The 22,511-nt window shown below is 48.1% G+C and overlaps 1 protein-coding gene across 2 annotated transcripts in view; it reads right to left on the reverse strand.

Moving 5' to 3' along the window:
- Positions 1–823: 823 nt before the first annotated feature.
- The window catches only part of GNAO1 (G protein subunit alpha o1), a 139,983-nt gene continuing 118,295 nt past the window's right edge, over positions 824–22,511 (reverse strand). Inside the window, exons 7-8 of one of the 2 annotated variants that reach the window (XM_074550993.1) lie at positions 4,115–4,268; positions 824–2,371 (exon numbers count right to left, since the gene is read on the reverse strand). In XM_074550993.1, coding sequence (XP_074407094.1) covers positions 2,184–2,371; positions 4,115–4,268 — 342 coding nt within the window. In that variant the 3' untranslated portion in view covers positions 824–2,183. Of the gene's footprint in view, positions 2,372–4,114; positions 4,269–7,014; positions 13,219–17,151; positions 17,306–22,511 lie in introns of those variants that run through there. The other variant, XM_074550994.1, reaches the window with a different exon arrangement.

Consider the following 22,511-nt stretch of genomic DNA (forward strand, 5'->3'; position numbering starts at 1 on the left):
CAAACCCCGAATCTCCCTGAGCAGCAGGGAGAAAACCTCAACTTTCTTGGAAAACCTTCCACTTTCAGGGAGAAAAACTTGAATATTGTGGGATTTATGTTGCCATAAATGAAGGACTCACCCTGGTGATTAGCTTTGCATTCCCTAAAGAAGTAAAAATCTTTTCTTGCCTGGGGGCACTTCTGCTTTGGAAGAAACAGAGAGCTTCCACCCATGGCTTTCTTAGGATTTACACCCATTCTATATTTACACCAGTCCATAGTTCCCTTCTGCCTCTGCTACCAGCAGCAAATCCCCCCCCAAAATGTGATTTTTGGTATTTTTTCTTCCTCTCTTTGGAAGGAGGCAGGCAGGCGTGGGGGAAAGAAGGAGGCGGAGGCGTGGGAGGGAGAGCCCGGGGTACAGACAAACATTCTCTTTATTGAGCTACACATGAATTTTTCCATTAGTCAGAGAAAGAGATTGGCAGTGTGTAATATATCACAGAAACCTCACTGATTGGTAATAGAAAGGCTTAGAAAGACCTGGCGCTTTTTATATATATATATATATAATATCTTTTTTTAAGTTTCCTCTTTATTTATTCATTTTCTTTTGAACAGGTGTGACTGCTCTTCTTCAGCAAAGGTAACTCGTAAAAGTGAAACTGTGAAGACGTCTGGTTACTAATCAAAGTAGAAATGACAAGGGATTGGTCATGAAAACAGTGGCTTCAATGTAAACACTACATTCGATTTTTCTTGTTTTTTTATTATTTTTTAAGTTATTTTTTTGTGGTTTTGTGTGTGTTTTTTAAAATTTTTAAATTATTTTCATTCTTGCCTTTTTTTTAAAGTTTGTTTTTTAAAGTTTTTTTACTTTTTTTTTCCCCCTTTTTTCTTATTTTGCAGCACAAACATCCCCACATGAGAGAGAAAACACCATTCACTAAAAGGGAGAGAGGACTGGGGCAGGAGAGGGGGAGAGAAAAGCAGCACAAAAAAGCATTCACTGGAAAGAGTTAAAAATAATAACAAAATGAAAACAAAAAAATACTCTAAACAAAAAATAAAATAAACCAAAATATATATATATTTGTATAGCCCTCCCTGATGTCCCTGGTCGGCCCTGAAGGAGGGATGAGGGGGACTGGTTGAGGGGGCCGAGCTGTGCTTTTGGATACGGACCTGGAGAGTGAGCAGTGGCCGGGAGCAGGGAGCTGTTAAACCAGGAGGGAAAAAATGGGAAAAACCGGTCGGGTCGGGCTGGTGAGGGCTTTGGCCTGAATTGGGGTGGGAATTCAGAAAATCCAACCTGAAACCCTGGGAAGGGAGCGGGAGGAGGGTGCCCCACTGCAGCCTTCCCCCGGAACAGTCACGGTGGGAAATGGGAGAAGGTCTGCTTGTTGTTTCTCTTTTTAGCTGTGACATGTGGCCGAGGGCAGTTTCCAATTTTTTCCCTCCTTCTTAAAAAAAAAAAAAAAAAAAAAAGAAAAAGAAAAAGAAAAGAAAAGAAAAGAAAAGAAAAGAAAAGAAAAGAAAAGAAAAGAAAAAAAAGAAAAATCTTTTTGTTTCTGAAAGTGGCAGCGGGGCCGGGGACAGGAAAGGGCAGCCCGGCCTTGCCGATGCTGGAAAAAAAAAATTAATCAAAATAATAATAATTTAAAAAAGCCAACCCACAACAATGAATCATAATAATGATAATTAAAAATAGCAGCCCATGGTCAAATAACTGCTGGGAGGAGAACCGGAGTGCCCCCGGGCGCTGCCCTTTCCCCTTTCCCTGCCGGTACGGGGGAGCTGTGGGATGGCGGGGCCGGGCAGAGCCCCACAGGACAGGGGTGCCCTCAGGCCGGGACACTGAGGGCCGGAGGGAGGAGCCTGCTGGGACAAGGCGGTTCAAAAAAACAAACTAAAAAGGTGGGTGTGGATTTTTTTATATATATATATACGTATATATATAATTTTTCCTTATGCCTTTTTATTTACCAACTCGTATGATTATGATGACTTTTTTTTTCTCTCCTTCAATCTGTTTTTTTCATTTCTTTTTTTTTTTTCTTTTTTTTTTCCCCGCGCGTGTGTGTGTCTGTGTGTCTGTGTGTGGTTGCTTTGGGGTTGTTTTTTTTTCCCGTTATTTTTATGTTTCTTTTCTCTCCTGGCGGCGGGACCGCCACCCAAGCAGTCGCTGAGCGCCGCGCGGGGTCAGTACAAGCCGCAGCCCCGCAGGTTGTTGGCAATGATGATGTCGGTGACGGCGTCAAAAACCACCTGGATGTTGTTCGTGTCTGTGGCACACGTCATGTGGCAGTAAATCTCCTTGTTGGGGGAGCGGTTTTTGCTCTCGAATTGTGCTTGGATGTAGGCGGCCGCATCCTCGTAGGTGTTGGGACCTGCGGGCAGAGCGGGGTCAGGCCTGAGGGCCGCGTCCCTCCCTCCCTCCCGGCACACCCGGCCCCGCGCTGTTCGCGGGGAGCTTTCATTGGAACAGAAACGGGCAAAATTATTCATTTTTACCCACCCTCCCCTTCACCCCTTAGCAGGGTCCATTTTATCCCATATCCCTCCTTCCCATCCCCATCACCCTTCTGCTCCCCCTCTGCCCCATTTTCCCTGAAAACATCACACCCAAGCCCTGCGGAGGGATCCTCCTTCCCCAGGTGTTGCTGCTCTGCCCTCTCCCCTTTTCCCCCGGGCAGGGCAGGGTTCCCCAGCTGTGCCAGCCGGGCTGAGCCTGAGGGATGTCCGCGTACAGGGGCACCCCCACACTGCTCCTGGCCCAGGGGGGAATGGCCAGGTGGCCCCTCGGCCAGGCAGGGGCAGGGATGGCCAGGAGAGCTGGTGGCCACCCCAACACCACCCATGGACACCGGCTGTACCCCCTCGGTGGGACTGAGCCCCCGTGTGCCCCACCTGGGCTGGCTGGGGGGCTCACCCTGGCACTGGGGTGGTGCTGGTGGCCCAGGAGCCATGTGGGGACACACGTGTTGTGGCTGGGAAACCTCCCAGTTTTTGCTTTGGGAAGGTGGGCTGGAGAGGCGCCAGATGTTTGAGCCGAAAAATGTGCATTATTGCCTTAAGCTGCTTAGGGCAGCGGGAGAGGCTGCGCTGGCCCCTCGCGGGAAGCCACAAAGCTGAGTTACGCCCCTGAAATCGCCTTTGCGAGAGCTGCTATTATCTGGAGATTTATTTTCCTTTCCCAGCTCGCTGGTTCCCCTCGTTCCTGATGCAGTGGGTGGCCGAAGGAGAGGGAGGCTGGGCCGGTGCCACCGGGCTGTGCCCCTCCATGGGGCGGCCTGGCTGTGCCATACAGCTGCACGTGGGACAGTCTGGATTGTTCTGCCAGGTGACTGTGAGGAAAGTGCTGGTGCCTTCGGGATGGAGAAGCCTGAATGCCTCTGGTGGAAATGCTGGTGTACTTATGCTGTAGGGGAATGGGTGCCATCTTGCTGGGGGACTTCCTTGTCCCCAGGGTTTGGCATCCAGGATGGATGTGCTCTGGGTGGAACAGTTCAGAGACACCTCAGTATCTGCAGGGGATGCTCAAGTCTGAATTTAAACTGGCTTTTTTCTTTCCCATAGAGAATTCCAAAGGATCTATTCTTGCCCATCTTCTTGGTTATTTATCCTTTTCCCCAGGCCATGTTGGTTTCACTACAAAATGGATGATTCTCTTGTGGTTCCACAGATTCCTGCTGTAAAGGGGCTCTTTCCTTCCCCAGCCACATCCAGCTTGAAGGAGGATGCAGCCTGGACAACCCTGAGTCTTGGCTCTTCTCCCAGGAGATTCCCAGGAACCACCAGCAAACAGGATGGCTCCAATGGTGGCCAGTCAGCTCCTGCCAAGTCCTCTTCTTTCCACAGCTCCCTCTGCCCAGGCTCATTTCATCTCCTCTCCATTTGTCTTGATCCCCTCTCTGTCCCACCAGCTGCTTGGGCAGCTTTGCCACAAGAATTGCCCAGCTAGGACACAGCCCCAGCCCATGAGTGGGGTGCTGGAGCTGCATCACAGCTCATGAAGGTGCTTTCGCTGTGTTTTTGCACCCCCAAAGGTGCCCTGTCCCCTCTGTCCCCCCAGCCCCGGTGGCGCAGGGTGGGTGTCACAGCAGCTGTGCTGTGCCAGCCCCAGCACCTACCTGTGTACTCAGGGAAGCAGATGGTCAGAGGTGACTTCTTGATCTTCTCAGCAAATAGGTCTTTCTTGTTGAGGAAGAGAATGATGGAGGTATCGATGAAGAATTTGTTGTTACAGATGGAGTCGAAGAGCATGAGAGATTCGTGCATGCGGTTCTGCAAAGGGGAGCACAGAGGGAGAGAAGGGAGAGAGGAAGGCAAAGACAGAGTTAGAGGAGAGGAGAACATTTTTGTGAATTGAAACTGTTAGAAAGCAAAAAAATCTCTATAATAAGACAGTGGTAAATGTGAGCTGGTTACAAAGGTGGAGGAGATGGGGTATTGTGCTCTCTTGGGCTGGAGGCCAGGGCAGGTGTGGGGCTGCAGCTGATCCTCCCCCACAGCCTTGTGGGGCCACTCTAGAAGGGCAGACACTTGAAACCTCAAGGAAGAGCAGAGGAAAAAAGTCATTTGCTCCTCCTCTGTGTCACCAAATGAGTAGGGAAGGGGCCCTGTCTCTCTGCAGGGACTGGGTGTCCCTGGAGCATCCTTTGGAGGGCCCAAATAAAGGATGGGCAGACAGCATCAGCCAGCAGCTTGGGCACACTTGGCATGGACAGTGGGACGGAAAGGGCTTTGGCCATCCCAGGGTGGCCCTGTGGACCTGCCTGGAAGGGTACTTGGCCCTGAGTGGTGTCATTGTAGTGAGACCAGTGCCAAGGAATGGCCCAGAGGCTGGGGCAGGTCCTGTCCCTGGAAAAATCTTCAGCTCAGCTTTGAAAATACCCGTGGTGGCTGGGTGGCCCAAGGAGGTAACCTGCATGGTGGTAACCAGTACAGGGGCCTCTGCCAGCCCATTTCCCAGCTCTCCTGAGAGTTCTGGGCTTGCAGGCTGCTCCAGGGAGACTTTAGACTTGGAAAAACTTTGGTAGTAGCATAAGGGTAAATTTCTAAAAGCTATAGTTTTGTTGGTTTTTTTTCCTTTTATTTTTTTCCATTTACATGTGGACAAAACCATAAACAGTAATTTTCCCCCTATGCTACCAAAGTTTCTTAAGAAGTGGAGAGCAGACAGCAGAACAGGAGGAGGTGAGGTGAGGTTGTCCTGTGGCCCACTGGGTGCCACAGGGCCCCACAGAGCAGGGTGCTCCCATGCAGGTGCATGCACTCAGTGTGAAGGTGCCACTGGACAGGACAGATCTGGCCCTCCAAGAGCTCCCAGGCATTTTCTCCATCATTAACTTGCTCTTAGAATCACCAGAAAGCCATTCCCTGCTAGTCCACTGACAGCTCTGGGGGATGTTTCAGGAAGCCCCTGGGCCCCTTTCCTTGTTTGTACCCAGCTCCTGGTGCAGACCCAGGGCTTGCTGAAGTCTGGAGCTGCTGCCCCTCCCTGTGACCCCTGCTGGGGGCTGAGCCCCCCAGTTCTGGCTCGACTGCCTCAAGCTCACATGGGGACCCAGCTGCTCACAAAAGCCTTGTGGAAATCTCCTGGAAAGGCTCTGCAGTGGGTGGGGAACCCTTCTGCAGCAAACACCCCCCCCCCAACATCCCCCCACATCCCCTTTTTTGGAGGCACAGCAAAGGGGGCTCTGGACTCACCAAAATCCACGAGAACACGTGTGTTTGCTAATGAAATGATGACCCAATTACACATTTTGGAGTTTTCCATGAATGTTTTATTAGTGAGTCATTTTATTAGCTCCACTTCAACGGTAGCTTTTGCATGCAAAATTTAGCAGCTGTCTGATTTCATCTTGAAAGGCTTTGAGATTGCACTGTCGGTTCCTTGACAAAGAGTAGCTGGGGATGCCAGGCAGGCGCTTTCCAAAGCCTTGGGACTTCAATTTGATCCTTATCTTGAAATTAAAAAAAGGCTTTATTCATAGGGAAAACAGAAACTGCCACCGAAGGATGTTGTTCTTCTTGACTTGTGTTTGCTGCAAAATTGCTGGGTCTTGAGATTTTCATGGGGAGTATCAGGATGGGCTTTTCCTTGTTCATCTGCATTGTTGTCCTATACATGTATTTATTTAAATAAAGAAGTGATGGTGTTGGTAGAAGAGCAGCTGAAATAAAGCTTCTGCCCAGGAAAATGAGAATTCCCATTCAGGCAAAATAACCCTGATGACTTCAGGGTTCTGAACACCCAGGCAGAATCTGAGCAGGATGGTGTTCTGGAGAAAGTTCTAAAAATCCCCAGTATCAATACACAAAGCAAAATCCTTTCCCTCTCAGCCATTTGCTTTTCTCAGGGCTGACCTGTAGTTCTGTCTGATTCACAGGATGGGCCATGTGGGAATTCTTGCCTGAGGATGGGTCCAGCTGAAGCCACATCACTGGAAGTTGGTAAAGTCAATAGGAGCAATGGTTCATTTTCCTTTGCTGAGGTTTGTAGAAAATTTTCTCTTGGCTTCTTCAAGTTCATTACTTCTATATTATGCCCCAAATAATGGAAGATCTTTAGTTTAAACATAAAAGAACAAACTGGCTCAAGCATTGTTTGAAAGGGAGGGAGGGATGCTCCACGTTTTGTGCTACTGCAAGGAGGAGAACACACCATTTACTGAATTGAACCAGCAGTGGATCTTCTGATTTTGTGCTCACACAAAGAAAAGCAAAGTTTGGGCCTCGTGAAGGATTTGTAACTGATGTGGTGGAGGAAACAGTGGGGCAGCATGGATGCTCTGCCCTGCTGCTGCCTCTGGTGGGCAAAGGAAAAAAAATCCTGCCAAATACTTACATAAAATGAAGTATCCTTTGGTTACATCCTTTTGGATTCCTTATTTCCAGGTGGATGAGGCTCTGGCAGACAGCTGGTGCTGTGTGTTGTGCAAGTGTTTGTGGAGCAGCCATAAGGTTAAATCACAAGTTTGAGAAGCTGAATGTGCTCAAGGGAGACACAATAAAACCACTCTCACACTAGAAAAGAGCTGGCACTTTATTAACATTTTGTAACTAATAAATACATTACCAACAGCCAATAAATTATTACAATAACTAATGCTCTATTAAACCAATGGACAGTCACTCTTCGTACAAAATTACAGTTAATACAGTTTGGGCCATCAAACATGCAGGAGAAATGATTCAGCGGGAACCAGCAAAAGGAAAATGGTGACGGCCTCCGGTGATCCTCTGGGAATGTGCTGGGGAGCAGGAGCCCAGAGGCAGCAGGGTGATGGTCACTCTTCCCTTGTCGAGCTGAAGTGGGAAAAAGGAGGTGGGGGAACAGGGCTCAGGAGCACAAATTAGGGACTGGGATAATTAAGAGGGCCATGGCTAGTGCTTAAACAATCCTGTCTGCTTGCCCAGCACCACCGGGTTGGTCCAGCACTGGAAAAGCTGGTGAGACTCAGGCACTGCTGAAAATGGTGTTTACCTGCCATGATCTCTTCTCCCCACCCGGAGCAGCAGCTTTAGCTCTGGAGCTGCTTGCCTGCACTGCAGTCAGGACTGGGTCTTAATTTCCAGGACACTGGGTGGAAAAGGGCCTGGGGCAGTGATCCCAGCCCCTCTACCTCCTCTCCTGGTCTCTCCTCCCTGTGCCTACTGCACCCAGTGTCCATGAACAGAGCTGCCCTCCTGGGGAGACGGGGCTGTTTCCTGAATCCAGCTCCCTTTCCCTCTGCCTGCAGGGTGCCAGCTGGAGGCTTTGGTCCTCCTCTCACTAAGGCATTGGTGTTTAAGAGCTGCCCTTGTTTGTGTTTGCACACAAATAAAGATCCCACAGGCTGCTTGTTTGGGGCATCAGTGGTCCTGTGCAAAGTCCCTTCCCATAGCCCCATTCTCAGTATAACTATATAGGTCATGTACCTATAGCTGTCAGCATCAATTACCCTGTGTCAGTGCTGGAGCTCAGGAGTGACACAGTACCCTGGAGTCTCAGAGCCTTGGGGTCTGTTTGCCTGCTCTCTCCTGCAGGGAGGTGGAGGTGAGACAGTGATCTGCAATTTTGTGCCACTTGGACCACGGCTCTGCTTTCTCGTGTGTGCACTGGAGATGCAAGTGAGTGATGGGTCTGGGTGCCCAGGGTGATGCTCAGTAACACCACTTCTACTGACCTTGACATGTCCAGTGTCAGATCACTAATGAGTGCTTCAGTCTCCTTGGAAATGGGTGTGGAGTTTTTGGTGGGAAGCCTGAAGACAAACCATGAAAACACCCAAGCACACTGGAACTAAGCTTCTCTAATTGACTTGACAGATGGTCAGCCTTCTTCCAGGAACTCAGCAACTCTCCCTGGCTCCAGGAGACTTTGTGACCACAAAAGGCTTGGGACATGTCACACAAACTAACAGTGCTGGGCTGGTCCCCTTCCCAGCACTGACTGCAAATCCCCCAGGGGCGATGTCTGCCTTGTTGAGCTGCACAGTGAGGCTGGGCACATGGGCATTTCTGGCAAAAGGACATCTTCTATGTCACATCCTGACCTCTTGGAGACTGCACTCCTGGACTGAGAACAAGGTCTGTTCCCTTGCAGGCAAGCACTGGGCTCATGCCATGATAGATTAAACCCACCAGATATGTTTCAATGTACATTAAAGACCGCCCTCATTAACACTTTCAGCGTCCTATGAAACAAAATCACATCGATAGAGGAGGCAGGCTCTGTCCCCTCCATGGAGGGACAGGCTGGCTGGCCATCCAGGGAAGCTGGCTGAAGGCAAGGAGCTAACTCCGGTGCAGAACTCCTGGGAGCTGTAGTTGGAGTGTTGGTGGGCAGGCAGTGGGGCTGTGGCCGTGCAGGAGGGCCGGGGCTCAGCAGTGCCAGATGGCCCTGCCGGGCGCTCCCGCAGCGCCGCTCCGGCCCCGTGCAAACCAGGCCATGTGCGGCTTCTCTGGGCACCATTAACAAGTGCCTTTGGCAGCCTGTGCTGCATTTCAGTGTGTGCTTTCCTGGCCATGGTTATTGCTCCTTCTCCCAGCCAGCCCAGCTACTGCATCCTCCCAAGGAGCTCTGCAGCTCAGCCCGGCAGCACTGCAAGACTTTTCTTGTGTGGCTTTCTCTATTTCATTGAAATTGTTGTTTAAATAAAAATGCTATTTGCATTTTTGTGGTCTCATGGCTCCACAACCAACCCTCTCATTGACTATGGAGCAAGCCAACAGGGAGCTTCCTTCTTTCTTTTTGCTGCTGTCTGAAGCTCATCACAAGTTGCTAATGCTGCTTTCAATGCTGACACCCTTTGGATGCTTCTGCTGCTGGAACAGTGACCTGAGTCATTAAAAACCTTCTGCATCCCAAAACAAGTTTTTTTTTTTTTGGTTTGTTTTTTTTTTTTTTTTTTTTTTTTTGCAAATTCCCACATTAGCTTTGAAGGGCAGCAGGATGTATACATAGCTGTTTCCATTTTGTGCTTTTAAAATCTATCCTCCATGCCCTGGTAGGATTTCTGATGCAGCTGCACCAGTTGCACCATCCCTGCTATGTGGAAACTGCAAACGAAACACAGCTCTGGACCTCCAAGGGTCTGGATTCAGAGCACAGCAATTGCAAAGCACAAGGGGCTGTTAAGAAAAGGCTTTTGAAAGCAGGCAATGCATTTAAAGGTACTTTTTAGGCAACTGCTGCAAGAATTGCTGGTGTTTAGAAAAAGCATGGGGCAGAAGATTGCCTGCAGAAGGCACATCTGTCAGGAAGGGCTTCAGAGGATGCAGAAGGCAGCAATGAGTAATGATTTGGCAGGCGCTCTGCAGACACAGATCTATATACGGCCATCAAGCAGGAGAAATAGTAGTGTTTAACACTGGAAGCATTTCATCTTCCAAAGGCTGCTTCCAGCATTTGTCAGTGAATCCTCATGACACTCGTGTGAGGGAGGGAATGTCAGCAGCAGCAGCTGAGATGAAGCTTTAGACACACAATATGCCAAAGAAAATGAAAGAAGAGGCTCTTTGTGGCAACATTTCCTCTGATTTTAGTCCCTTTTCTCCCCATGGGGCACCAGCTGTTGATGGTCATCAACGTGCCAGGGACCTGCTGGGGCAGCAAAGGGGGCTTGGACCTCCCAAAGCTGGGAATGGGTTACCTGAATCCAGCCTGGGGAGCAGTAAAAGTGCACTGAGCCAGCACTGGCCACTTGACTGCATTGGCAAAGTTTGGGGTTAATTAAATTGTCTTTACCAAAATATTCCTGTGTGCTTTATGCTGGGAGCTCACAAAGTCTTGGTGTGGTGCTGCCTTCCCTGGGAACAGCTTCTGTTACTTATTTGCTTGGCTAAAACATCATTCACAGCAAGGGGTGGGAACAGAACATCTCCAAAACTCCAAACTCTTTTTACAGAGCTTAATAAAAGACCTGCATCTCTGCCAGCACCAGCCATCATCACTCTGGGCCCAGTGGTTACAGAGTTTAGGTACCAAATGTAACCAATGTGTGGTTTTCCTGCCCTGATTTGACACAACACCCACATGGATGCTGGATGTTCCTGCTGGGGCTCAGACAGATGTGTGGGTGGGCTGTGGCATGAGAGGAGCAGGGAGGAGCTCCTGGTTTTGGCCAGCTCTGTGCAGGAGCGGATGTCATTGGAGGCATTTTAAGGCTGGGATGGTGAAGAGAAAGGTGGGTGCTGGCTTGTGCCGGAGCAGGGGAGGCAGGGAGTTGTGTTATTGCTGTTAGTGCCCAGCACAGCAGGTCCTTGCTGCACAATAGCAAATGCATCATTTAATGCTCTCTAGGGGTTACTGGCAGTTACCTGCTATGCTGGGCTGTAGCTGGTTGGATGGGTGACAGACACCTCGTTTTCCTCTGCAGGCCTTCTCTGCATGCTCCCATCCTGGCTGGGGATTTGTCACAAATGCCCCACAAATACTGTCCTGGCAGATCACAGCCCCTGATGGGGACTCTCCTCTGGCTCCCAGGTGCCCTTCTCTTCCCATCCTTCCTGCTGTCTCAATCTGCCTCATCTCCCTTCTGCAGCTTGTCTCTCAAAACATCCCTAAGCCTCTCCCCCTGTCCTCTCCCTGCTGTGCCACCATATGTGTTCCTGTCACTGCCTCCTGCACACTGACTCTCACCTGGCCCCTCCCCTTCGGGCTGTGCTGCTCGGGGCTGCTCTCACAGCCTCTCCTAAATGGGCACAGTGAGAAGAGATATTGTCCCTCTCAACCACAGCCCTGAGGAGACCTCCTGAGACCTGAAAGACACTCCTAGATCAAGAGGGGACAGTTGAACTTCTGGCCAGCCTGCAAAGATTCATGTTTTTCAAGATAATGGACTTCTAAGAGAGGCAGAGAAGAGGCAGGGATGGATCAACACTGCCCACCTGCCCCCAGGTGAGGTGGGCCCTGAGTGGGAGGGACCTCAGAGGTGGTTGTCTCACCCAGACAACTAACAAGCGTTTGGGGTGGACTTCTAAGAGTCCCTGCATGTCCCTAGAGGTGACACCCCACGTATCCCATTCCCTTCTGCCTTTGACTCAGCAGCACCCAGAGTTCTTGGTGGTGACCACACATACCTCAGCCCACCTGCATTTGTCCTCTCTGAGCCCCCAGTTTTGCTGTGCTGGGTGCTACCCTCATCCTTCTCACTCCTCTCCTTCCTTCTTCCTTTCCTTGCACTTTTCCTTCCTACTCCATCACTTGCTCTCCTTTGCCAGTGTTAACCATCCATCTCAATCCTGGTAGAGATGCCCTGACCGGAGACACCAGCCCTGGAGCTGTCTCTGGGATGCTCAGGCAGGAGGTGACACAGGAAAGCCACTGGCTTGTGCTCAGCCAAGGAGGCTCAGAGCACCAGGCTGTGCTTCTCAAGGGGCAGTGCCCAAGGGGCAGTGAAGGGCCACGAGGTTCTTGCACACTTTTGCTGCTGCCCAAGCATGGGGAGCTTTCCCAAAGCACCTTTCCCATCTCAGGCACTTGATATTCGGACTCCGCCTACAAGAAGGCAGGGCTAAATATTTTTTGTGCTCCTCAGCATTTCAAGGCTGAAGTTTGGAAAGTGATGCTGTGTGTTTGCAGGAGCACCACCTCTGCTGAATCACTAAGGCTGGGAGGTGCTGTGGGAAAGGTCCCCAGGCTGGATTCCTTGTCAGGATGCCGCTGAGTGTAGTCTCCATCAGGACACCATTCCTGGGGCATCTTCACTGCCTACACTCCAGAGATCCCAGCCCAGTGCCTCCATGGCCCCCATGGAAGTGCCTCAGAAATGGGTTACAGCAACCACTAGATAAATTTTATCATTAATTTTGAAAAACTTGAGGTAAAACTGCTACCAGTAATGAATGCTTTTAGACAAGGCTTAGTAGGCTTTGTTACTGTGTCCCTGTTACTCAGACACCAGCAGAACTCGATATGGCTGTTTTACTTGTTCAAATAGCTGTCTGGAAAAAAGGAGAATGTACAAATCCAAGCTATGGTAGCTGCATTTAACACCAAACCCTCCAGCTTTGGGGTCAGAACTGGAGCTGTAAGGTACCCTCAAAATGGTCAGGTTGTATTTAGCACTTCCCAAAGGAGTAGCGTTTTTTAAAAAAGGCAAATAACCAGGAGAATGAACAATATCCCTTAATTTTCAAGGCAAAATAGAAATTTTGGTTCCAAACTACACTGTTCCTGACCAGTATTTTAAGGCTTTGATTTTTTTTCTCTCTTTAAAACTGAAGTATTTTTGTCTTTTGGCAGTTGAAATGCACTTCGTGGGAAATGCGTTAGCTCCCTGCACAACACTGTGAATTGGAACGGAGGAGTAGAATGGGGCAGCAAGGGAATGAACCAAAAAATGAACCAAAATAAAATAAAATGGGTCTGGGGAAAGCAGAACTTGCTGCTGCAGAGTTTTCTGGGACAGGAGGAGGGAATTATGCATTTCTTCCTTGTCATCTTCTGAGGAGGAAAAACCAAGGAAAGGGAGGACCTGTCCGCGGGAGCAGAGGATGCTCCGGGCGGTTCCAGGAGAGGAGGAGGAGGAGGAGGAGGAGGAAGAGGAGGAGGGCCTTCAGTAGAGTCCACACCCCCGCAGGTTGTTGGCGATGATGACGTCCGTGACGGCGTCGAACACGAACTGGATGTTGTTGGTGTCGGTGGCGCAGGTGATGTGAGTGTAGATCTCCTTGTTGGCTGACTTGTTCTTGCTCTCGTACTGGCTCTGGATGTACGCCACCCCCTCCGTGAAAGCGTTGGGGCCTGCAGAGAGCCAGGGGAAAGGAGAAACAGAAGGTTAAAGCAACCCCATCCCCTGGAGCCTGCAGGGTGCCTGCAAACAGCCCTTGTGGGATGCGGGGAGCTGCTGCAGCCCAGGCGCCCTCACTCCATCTCGGGGATGGGCTCTGCTACCAGCCAGGATTGCTGCCAGGCAGGAGATGCTCCCTGACTGTCAGCTCAGCTGTATTTTTATTCTGAGTTGCTGTTTATAGAGATGAAATAGATGAGGGAGATGAGTGTTAAACAGGCTATGATGGAAGAAACTCCACATCGTGGTGACAAAAAATAGAAGAAATTCAGTAAGTGCTTGACCTAGGGAAAAGGCTTAGCTTTTTTCCTTTTTTAGATTTTTTTTTTTAATTAAAGCTTCAGTTTTTGATGGAAGAGTTAACATGAATTGAGAGCAGTATTGGTAGCTGTGCCCTCCTTTCCCTAAGTCATTAAGAGAAAAGGACATTAAAAGATCCAGCCTCTGTTACAGGGCAAAATGGGCTTTTCTCAAAAAAAACCCCAAATCCCAACAAAAAGACTGATACACGATGTCCCTTTTTAAAAAGAATTAGGATTGCAGTACTCTCTGCTACAGCCATGACTAAAATCACATTTTGATGAGTTTCTTATTTTGATATATAGAAATATCTGTACCCAACCTGATTAACCCTCAAATTTTGTGTTAAAAAATTTAGAAGTAGTGCAAATGAGTAGATCCTTTCTCCTGGCCAGCTCTGACCCTGCTCACACACACAGCTCCTTTTGGGCACCTCCTTAAGGCTGATGAAGGCTCTGGCTGGCACTGCCAGGCACTGCCTGACCCCCAAAAGGCTCCACAGCAGTAAAACTGTTCCTGCTTTTGGGTGCCTTTCTCTCCATGATGCTCTACTGATGGGAAATGCTGATATTTGCTAGAGAGAAGCTCACTGGGGCTGGAGATGTGCTGTGGTGGAAGGCAGCTGCTCAGAGAAATCCCACTTGCACTCACATGCACTGCTAGGGACACAAATTCATAAAGATCATGGGACTCGAGAATAAGCTTGAAGTAAGAGAAGCAAAGTTTTTTCTGGGAGCAGATTCCTGCATGGAGAGCTGTGTAAAGAATCAGTTCCACATGCTGAGCACAAGCAGGAGGTTATTTTATGAACAGGAAGTTGGTTGTTCAAACACATGAGGATTTAGATGCTTGATTCTGTCTAGGAGAGCAGGGAATCACTAATGCTAGCTTGGTTTAAATCAAGCTGTGGATTCTGCTGCTGCTTTACTAAGTATTGTGGATTAGTTAAAAGCATGAGTGAATTAAGGGGATGGAAATAGTGCTCCAGAAAACAGCAGGCAAATTTGTGGATGCAGTCTTCTAATAATTCCCTGTCAGCAGAACTAATGGACATCAGAAATTTCATTTCATTAAAAGCATTTTGTGGAACCTACTTGTGATGTTGAAAGTCTGCTTGTTCAGTTTATAGGCTTTTATAAAATAATTCTTTTTAACTCCAGGGCAACATTCTAATAATGTTGCTTTTTCATGAGGCCACGAGGGTTTCATGCTGTGGGCTGTGGCCAGCAAAGCAGCAGTGAGCAGACTGAAGTGTGTGCTTGGGTCTAAGGCCTGGGCTGAATGTGAGCACAGCTAACTCACAACAGCATTGCTGAACACCTGGGGGTGAGACAACTCCTCATCTCAGATCCCTGTTGGATCAGTAAAAGGATTTTCAGCAGTCTGACTTCCTGCCCTCTCTGATGACACAAGAGAGACAGGAGATCTATTGAGGGTCTTTGTTATTGGGAGCTTCCAGAAAATCATCCTGAAGGGATTTAGAGCACCTTTGGGGTGCCCTGAGACTTGGGGGAGATTGGTTTGGTTCACCTGTGGCTGAAGTGCTCCAGACAGAAGCTTTGTTTTCCTCTGTTTAATCAGCCAAGAGCTTGGCTCCATGTCTGCCTCCCCCACTGAAATTCCCTCTTGGGCTGGGATAGCTTGGAAAGGAAGAAATAAAATCACATTCCTGCTTGTTCTGTCTCTCTGACATCAGGGGTTCTGTGAGAATGTTATTTCAGACTGAGGTTTCTGGGAGACAGCAGTGAACATCTACAAAACCAGGGGCACAAAATGTGATCAGGAAGGAGTGAGAGGTAAAGGTTTGCTTCATTGAGAAAAGGGAAGGGAAGAGGCATGACAGAAACCATCCAGTATAGACAAGCACTGCTATAAAGAAGATGATGATGAGCTGCTCTACAAGCCATCAAAAGCAGCAATCTAATTTGCAACCAGGAAAATTTGGGGTAGGCATTATTGTGAGCTCAGCTGTAAAGACTGAAATTTCCGTGATTAGATCTTTTCAGACAAATATGTTGGGAATATGTAGGTTCTGTCTGGACCAAGCAGATGACTAGATGGCTGAAATGTGCTGGTGTGACAAACACCAAAATCTTCCCTGAAGAGGAAGCCTGCAGATGTTCTGAATTCAGCTGGAGTTGTTCAGCTCCATGGCCACAGACCATTCAGCCCAAAGCAGCAACGAGGGATCACTTTTGTCTATTCACCATGGAAGATCAGGTGCTCAGAGATAAGAAGCTCTGGTTAATAATTTGTTGGCCTGCCCAGAACCGTGACACTCCTGGTGCTCCTGGTTCACAACTGTGTTTCCTGACAAAGAGATTGGCTTCTCTGTCTGTCGGCTTGATTCATCTGGATGTCTCCGGTGAGTTTAAATAATTCATGACGACGAAAGTTTATTTTTGTGCCATCTCAGAATGGTAATGAGGGTTTGTGGAAGCTGGGAGATGCAGAGGGAAGCAGCAGGGTGCAGCTGCAGCCTTTGCATGGGTGATGGATTCCCATCATTAGCGGGTCAGATGCCAGGCAGGCAGCAGGGGCAGCGGGTTCTCGCACACTGCCCATCCCAGAGCTCCTGCTCTCAGCTCCACAGATCACCAAGGCCTCCTTCTCCCCAGCCAAGCTCAGGGCATGGCTCACTGTGGGTCTCCTCTGCCTGTACTATGGGCTAAGAGGTGTGGGAAGATCAAATATGAAACATCTTGTTTTCTACCTGCATTTAACTGGAAGGGTTTTCATGTCCAGACGCGTTATGTCAGCACACCTAAGAGCAAAACTGGGGACTCTTCAACTGCTGTGATGAAAATGTATTGCTTGAGCGGAAGCAGCCAAGCTGTGAGACCTCCTGTCTGCATACTGGAGGGCTGATCATGGAATCATAGAATGGTTTGGGTTGGAAGGGATCTTTAAAGGTCATCTAATCTAACCCCTCTGCAGTGAGCAGGAACATCTTCAACCAGGTCAGGTTGCTGAGAGCCCCATCCAGCCTGGACATGAATGTTTCCAGGATCATGATGGTTCTATACAGCCCACAGTGCCTGGAAGTGGAGAAAGTGGCCAAGAACTGCAGAGGGATTCTTTCTGTGGCTATAAGAGAGCATGGTTGGGTATGAAAGAACAAAGCTGTACTCCAGCTGAGGACAGCCTAACAAACCCCGTGTGTTGGTCTCCTGTCACCCATTTACAAGGGTTACACTCACTGCACCTTTCTGAGAGACCTGCAAGAAGGGTCATGATCCTGTGTGACACAGGGAACCACTGCACACGGGTTTGGGGAATGAACAGTGGCCCCAGACCTGCAGGTGCTGCCTTGGCATCAAACCCACGGGTGAGGAGTAGATCACAAACCCGAATCAGTGGTGGTGGCCCACCCTGGTGGTGGTCAAGTCATCCTCCTGCTTTAGGTGGACCATGGTGGGCCTGATGCTTTGGCACTTACTGAAATAAAACCTGTATTGAAGCCAGTGGGAGCTGAAGCTCTGCATCTTTAGCCTTGTTGCCTGTGATACACTACAGCATCAGCCTGGCTGGGGAGAGCTCCGTGGGCCCTTTGCTAAGCACTCCTGTAGAGCCACATTTCTCATTACCTGTGTACTCAGGAAAGCAGATACTCAGTGGAGATTTCTTAATTTTTTCCTCAAATATGTCCTTCTTGTTTAGAAACAGGATGATAGATGTATCTGTGAACCACTTGTTATTGCAGATGCTGTCAAAAAGCTTCAGAGACTCGTGCATGCGGTTCTGCAATAGAAAGGAAAGATCCCATCAGCCCAAAGCCAGTGACCCAGGGATGTTCAACACGTAGGGAAATCTAAAACAACTAAATTAAGGAGGAAAGCAACAAAAAAGAAAATCTACAATATACATAATAAATTTATGTATACATACAGCTGAACATATACATACACAGATGCAATCCCTATTACATTTGACATACAATTAGTAACTTAAGGGCATTTAACAATACAGAGCTGTTTTGATTTTGCATAACATTAATTTACAGGATCCCAGCTCATAGAAGTCATCATGCACCATGCATGGATGGAGAATTATTTTTGCCCTTTGATCAGATTTATGTGTTGGTGTAGCTCATGCAGATTTTCTAAAATGTTTTCAATAATTTTTCTAAAATGTTTTTTCCACTTTCTTGAATGTGTGCGGCACACAACTGGTTACATTAACCAAGGACTGGTAGATCCTTGAATTAATCTAGAGTTGGAAGCAGACATCAAGGTGACATAATTTTGGAAATGACCTTGCCGTGACCTTTGACTGGTTTTGTTATTTTGTTTAGTGTTTTCTGTTGTTGCGCTTTTAATTTTTAAACTTTTTGGTTTTACTTGTCTTGGAAGACTGCTCAACAGAAAGTGTCTCGCAGAGAAGAAAAATGTGAAAAAGGAAGAGAAAATAGTATAAAAAGGAAAAACATAACAAAGAACATCTAAGAACAACCAGACTAGAAGTCAGGCAGCTACCACTGGTGTTAGCTCATGCCTCTAGAAGAAGATTAGCAGAAGAGCCATACATCCAAATGTACGCACAACGAGAAGTCAGCTTTTTGGTTATAGGTCATGCAAAAAAGGACACAGAAAAGAAGAGAGATAAGAGGAATGGAAAAACCAGACCAGTTAGAGAGTTGCAAAGTCCGCCACATGAGTTTATGGTGGTGGAAAGAGCTCACGGCAAAGTCAACCAAGTGTCATGTTCCCCGCTGCTTTCAACTCCCAATTTGGTTTTTCTTTTTTTTTTTTTTCTCAGTTCAAGAGAAGCTTCATACCTGCCAAATTTGGTTGGTCTCTCAAATGCTCATTTTTTGGCCTTTGTTTGGCTAGATAAGGTCAGACGGCCGAGGAAAAGCTGTGGAGGTGCCGAGGCTGGCGACGTTTGGCGCCGAGGCCGACGCCGGAGCGCGCACGCCGGTCGCGTGGCCGTCTCTCAGCCGGGAGCCGGGCAGCGCAGAGAGCAGGCGCGGTGAGGATGAAGCACACCCAAGAGTCAGGGGTTATCAAAGGCAAAGCATGGTACAGACCAGACCGGCTCCTCGGCTTTTCCAGCGGGATCTCCTTGGGGCTGCGCTCCCCAAACCCACCAGTGCGCGTAAGAAACCAGTGACAGCCATCACCACAGGGACACTGGAGAGAACAGGGCTGCACGGGAGGGTTTTTGGGGTGGGTGCAGCATGTCCTGTTCCCCCCAGCCCTGGATTTGGGAATGTGGAGTGGTACATGAGTCAGCTGGGGGCCTTCACCCCTCTCCCACTCCATTTCACACCTGTGCTGGCATAAAGCTGAGCCCAGCACCTCACTGATTAACACATTCCTTTTCATTGATATGCTTTAGCGTCTACCGAATCTTTTATATAGATAGAAGAAGCTCCATGGATGAAAGAAACATCTGATTCAGCCCAGAGTGAAACAGGACACATGGGATTTGCTGTGCCTTGTCTTGAATGACCACACCTTTCCCCACCGTTTGTATCGACACACGGAGACGACGCGATCACACACAAACGTAAAAATGCATTTTCTCATTGGGTCTCAGTTGCAACACGTTGCTTATCTGGATCACCCTGTGCCTGTGGGCTGGTTTTTGCTAACCCATTTGGTACTGGCTGCTGTGGGAGTCCCTGAAGCAATGCTCCCCTTTGCTACTTGTGGTGCCAAAATTGTAACCATATGGAAACCTGGTGTACAAAGGTTTTGTGCAGGAGATCCTTGGATACCCAAAGCCTTTGGGAGGAGAGAATGAAGTGGAACGTGGTCAGGGGAACAGAAAGTGAATACAATTAATCATTTTTTTAAGCAGGGTCCCTCACAGAACATTTTAAATGACATTTTTATAATTCTTGCTGATTTAAATTAAAGTGTGGAGAAACATGGGAATGCTGCTTGTGGGCTAAACTCACAGCTCATGCACAGCAGCCATCAGCCACCTGGGCAGCCTCATGCCACGGCCACCACACTGCACAGCCCTGGTGGAGAGCAGAAGGGTGAAACTGCTCTCCATGGCATGGGGAGCACCACGGGTGACAATGAGTTTGTCTAAGAAACAGAAGCTGGGGACTTCTGAGCTGGCTTCACGGTTAGGTGAAGCCAACCTTTCTGTAATTGTATGACTAGGTAAGGATCCTAAAGAAGTCCTCCTACTTCTCTGATCCAGTTTAATCGATTTGCATTAGTGCATGTTAGCAGATGAGACTGTTTTCCCAACAAACAGTGACTATTAGTGTTCAGTGGTAACCAGAATATAGAATCACAGAATCATATACACACAGCACAAACCAATACATCCCACAGAACATAAGGGTTACACTGAATGACCTCTATTCCTTTCAGATTCCAGCAACAAGGTCCAAAGCTTCCTAAGGCTGGCTGACCTGGCTTTCTGATCTCTATGTTGATTTTCTCTCCAGCTTTGCCAATCAGACAAGTAAACATAATAACTACTCTGCCACTCATCGTTATTTACGTGGGAAATGTTTTGGTCTTAAAATCCACCTTTTCCTCCCCCATACTAAAGAGAAGATGACATTATTCCAAAGCCAGATGATGACATTATTCAATAGCTGTAAATTGCTTTCTGTGTGTGGCAAAGGTGCAGAGCAATATTCTGGTGAGCAGGCACGGATGCTTCTGTTGTCATACCTGGATGCCATACGGGAAATGTTGTTGCATCCCAGAAGGGCTTCTGGGAGCCCATGCATGGACAGAAGCTGTCCTGGTGCTGGCTAGCATCAGGAATCCTCACTATCTCCCTTTCCTTTCCCTCCCCAGCCATTACTAGTTCAATAGATGTTTGTAGGAGCCCTGCAACAGCTCAAGCAGACCCAGGTGCAGAGGCCAGGATGAGGAAGCAGTGTCTGGGTACCATATGTAAAAGGACAGACTGCTGCTAAAGGAGGAATAAGAAGTTAAATCCCCCATATAATCTCCCTCCTCCCAGTAAATCCACAGTGGAAGATAAGTTTAGTCCCTTAGAACTTGGCTGGGGCCCCTGTGATGGACCAGATGTGCCTATTCTACTAGGAGGCACTAAAGATTACACTCCTCATACTTTTAGATGCAGTGACTCAAATTATTTCACCTGCTTTTGGACCCATCATGCTGCTTTTTCTCACTTTATGTTGGGTCTCTTATTAAGGGAAGAACTCTTCAGACGTTGATTTCTTAATGTTACTTCCTATTTCAAAATTGTTTTTTTAAATCCTTACACCGGCAAATATTTCATACCCCAACAAGAAAAGCAGCTCCAACAGCCATGTAACCACTCACCCATGCATATTCAAAGTCCAGTTAACTTCTCCTGCACAGGAAAAGAAACAGAATTGCTCATAGCTGAGATCAGATGTCATTGCACAGCCATCACTGATGTGAAGAGCAAACAGCTTTTCACTCAGCATGAGGGAGAAAGGATGCTGCAGTCAAGACTCTGCCCAGGCAGAAACACTCTTACAAAAACCATATTTTTTTTACCAGAGCATGGGAGGAGACTGGTGTTTTCTGCAACACCCAGTTGATTCAATATTTTCTGTTTTCCTTGGTGATTAAGTGCTAGCTGTCACATGAACTGTAAGGACACTGATGGTTATCCTAAGCACAGCAACTCCATATTCCCTCTCCTGCTTATATTTCCTAAGATGTCCAAGCCACTTTGGCTTGCTTTGTCACTCCTAAGGCAATTTCTGAGCACTGCAATTCCATTTTCCTTGCCCAGTGACAGCAGCGAGAGCACAGTAACCAGGTCATGCAGTGTGATACAAACCAAGAGGCCAACACTAATGCACCAAGGGTTACCAGCACAGAGCCTCCCACCCATCCCATCCTCAGCAACAGGGACACAAACAATGCTTGCATGTCTTGCCTAGCTATGGTTGACCTAAATATCTTAGTTTCAGAGGCAGCAATGTGCAGCATCAACATCTCCCTCTCTTGCCATGACGCCTTTGAATTTGTAAGGTAAAAAACCAGAGGATAGTCTCAGGTCCCATGGCAGGTCCTATTCTATTGCAGTTTAAAAAAAAAATCCAATAGGAATTCTATTTAGAAAGAACAATGGAAATCTACCTTTGTGAATCACTAGTTCTACTGAGTGATATGACTGTCTCTCTCTCTTCCCAGATTACAGAGCTGAGGCTTTTCCTTCTGTAACTTCAGCTTATGAAACAAAAAGATCAATCACAAATGAGATGAAACAGCCTTGTTATGCAAAGACATAATCCAGGGAGGTGTTCTGCCAGTTAAAGCAGGATGTTCCCCCCGTGTACAAAAATGGCAGAGAGCCTGGCAGGTCCTTGTGAAGGACTTGGTAAAGGCACAGGCAGGTGTAATTCCTTGAGGGCAGTGCCTTGTGTGTTGGATGGGCTGGGCAGAGGGTACCACTTTGCCACGTGAGCTCTGGCTTGGGCTGTGGCTGGCAGCAATGGGACTGCTGAAGGCATTGCTTGAGTCTCTCTCATGCCTTGTTCCTCTCCCCTGGGAGCTGGGCACTCAGGGACACAGTTTGGATTTGCCAACAGCAGCATAAGGTGTTGGAAGCAACGTGAGAAATTGGATTCAGCAGTACTGGGAGTTTCTGTGAAAAGTGTGATCTTTACGGGTGTAAGGGCCTAAAAATCACAGATGCAGAAAGTTTTCTTTATTTTCTTTATGTCTTTCTGATCTGGACATAGGGGAGTACTTGCTTTCCTTGACTCCTGCTGTGTGGCTCTTTGTGACAGAGAATTAGAGAGAAAATACATCCCTTATAAAAGCCTGCCTGCCCTTAAGAAGCAGGGACAGCTTCAAACACAACGATCTTGTTTTAGCTGCTGTTGGAGGATGGGTGCTCAGTCTTTTAAAACAAAGAGCACAATAACCCACAAAACAACTTTACAAGCACAGAGCTGTGTTTGAATTTTAAGGGCAGGGACAGGTCAGAGAGTGCTTCACCCAGCCTTGTTTAACCAGCT

Source organism: Zonotrichia albicollis, chromosome 13, assembly GCF_047830755.1.
Source record: "Zonotrichia albicollis isolate bZonAlb1 chromosome 13, bZonAlb1.hap1, whole genome shotgun sequence".
NCBI classification, from domain to species: domain Eukaryota; kingdom Metazoa; phylum Chordata; class Aves; order Passeriformes; family Passerellidae; genus Zonotrichia; species Zonotrichia albicollis.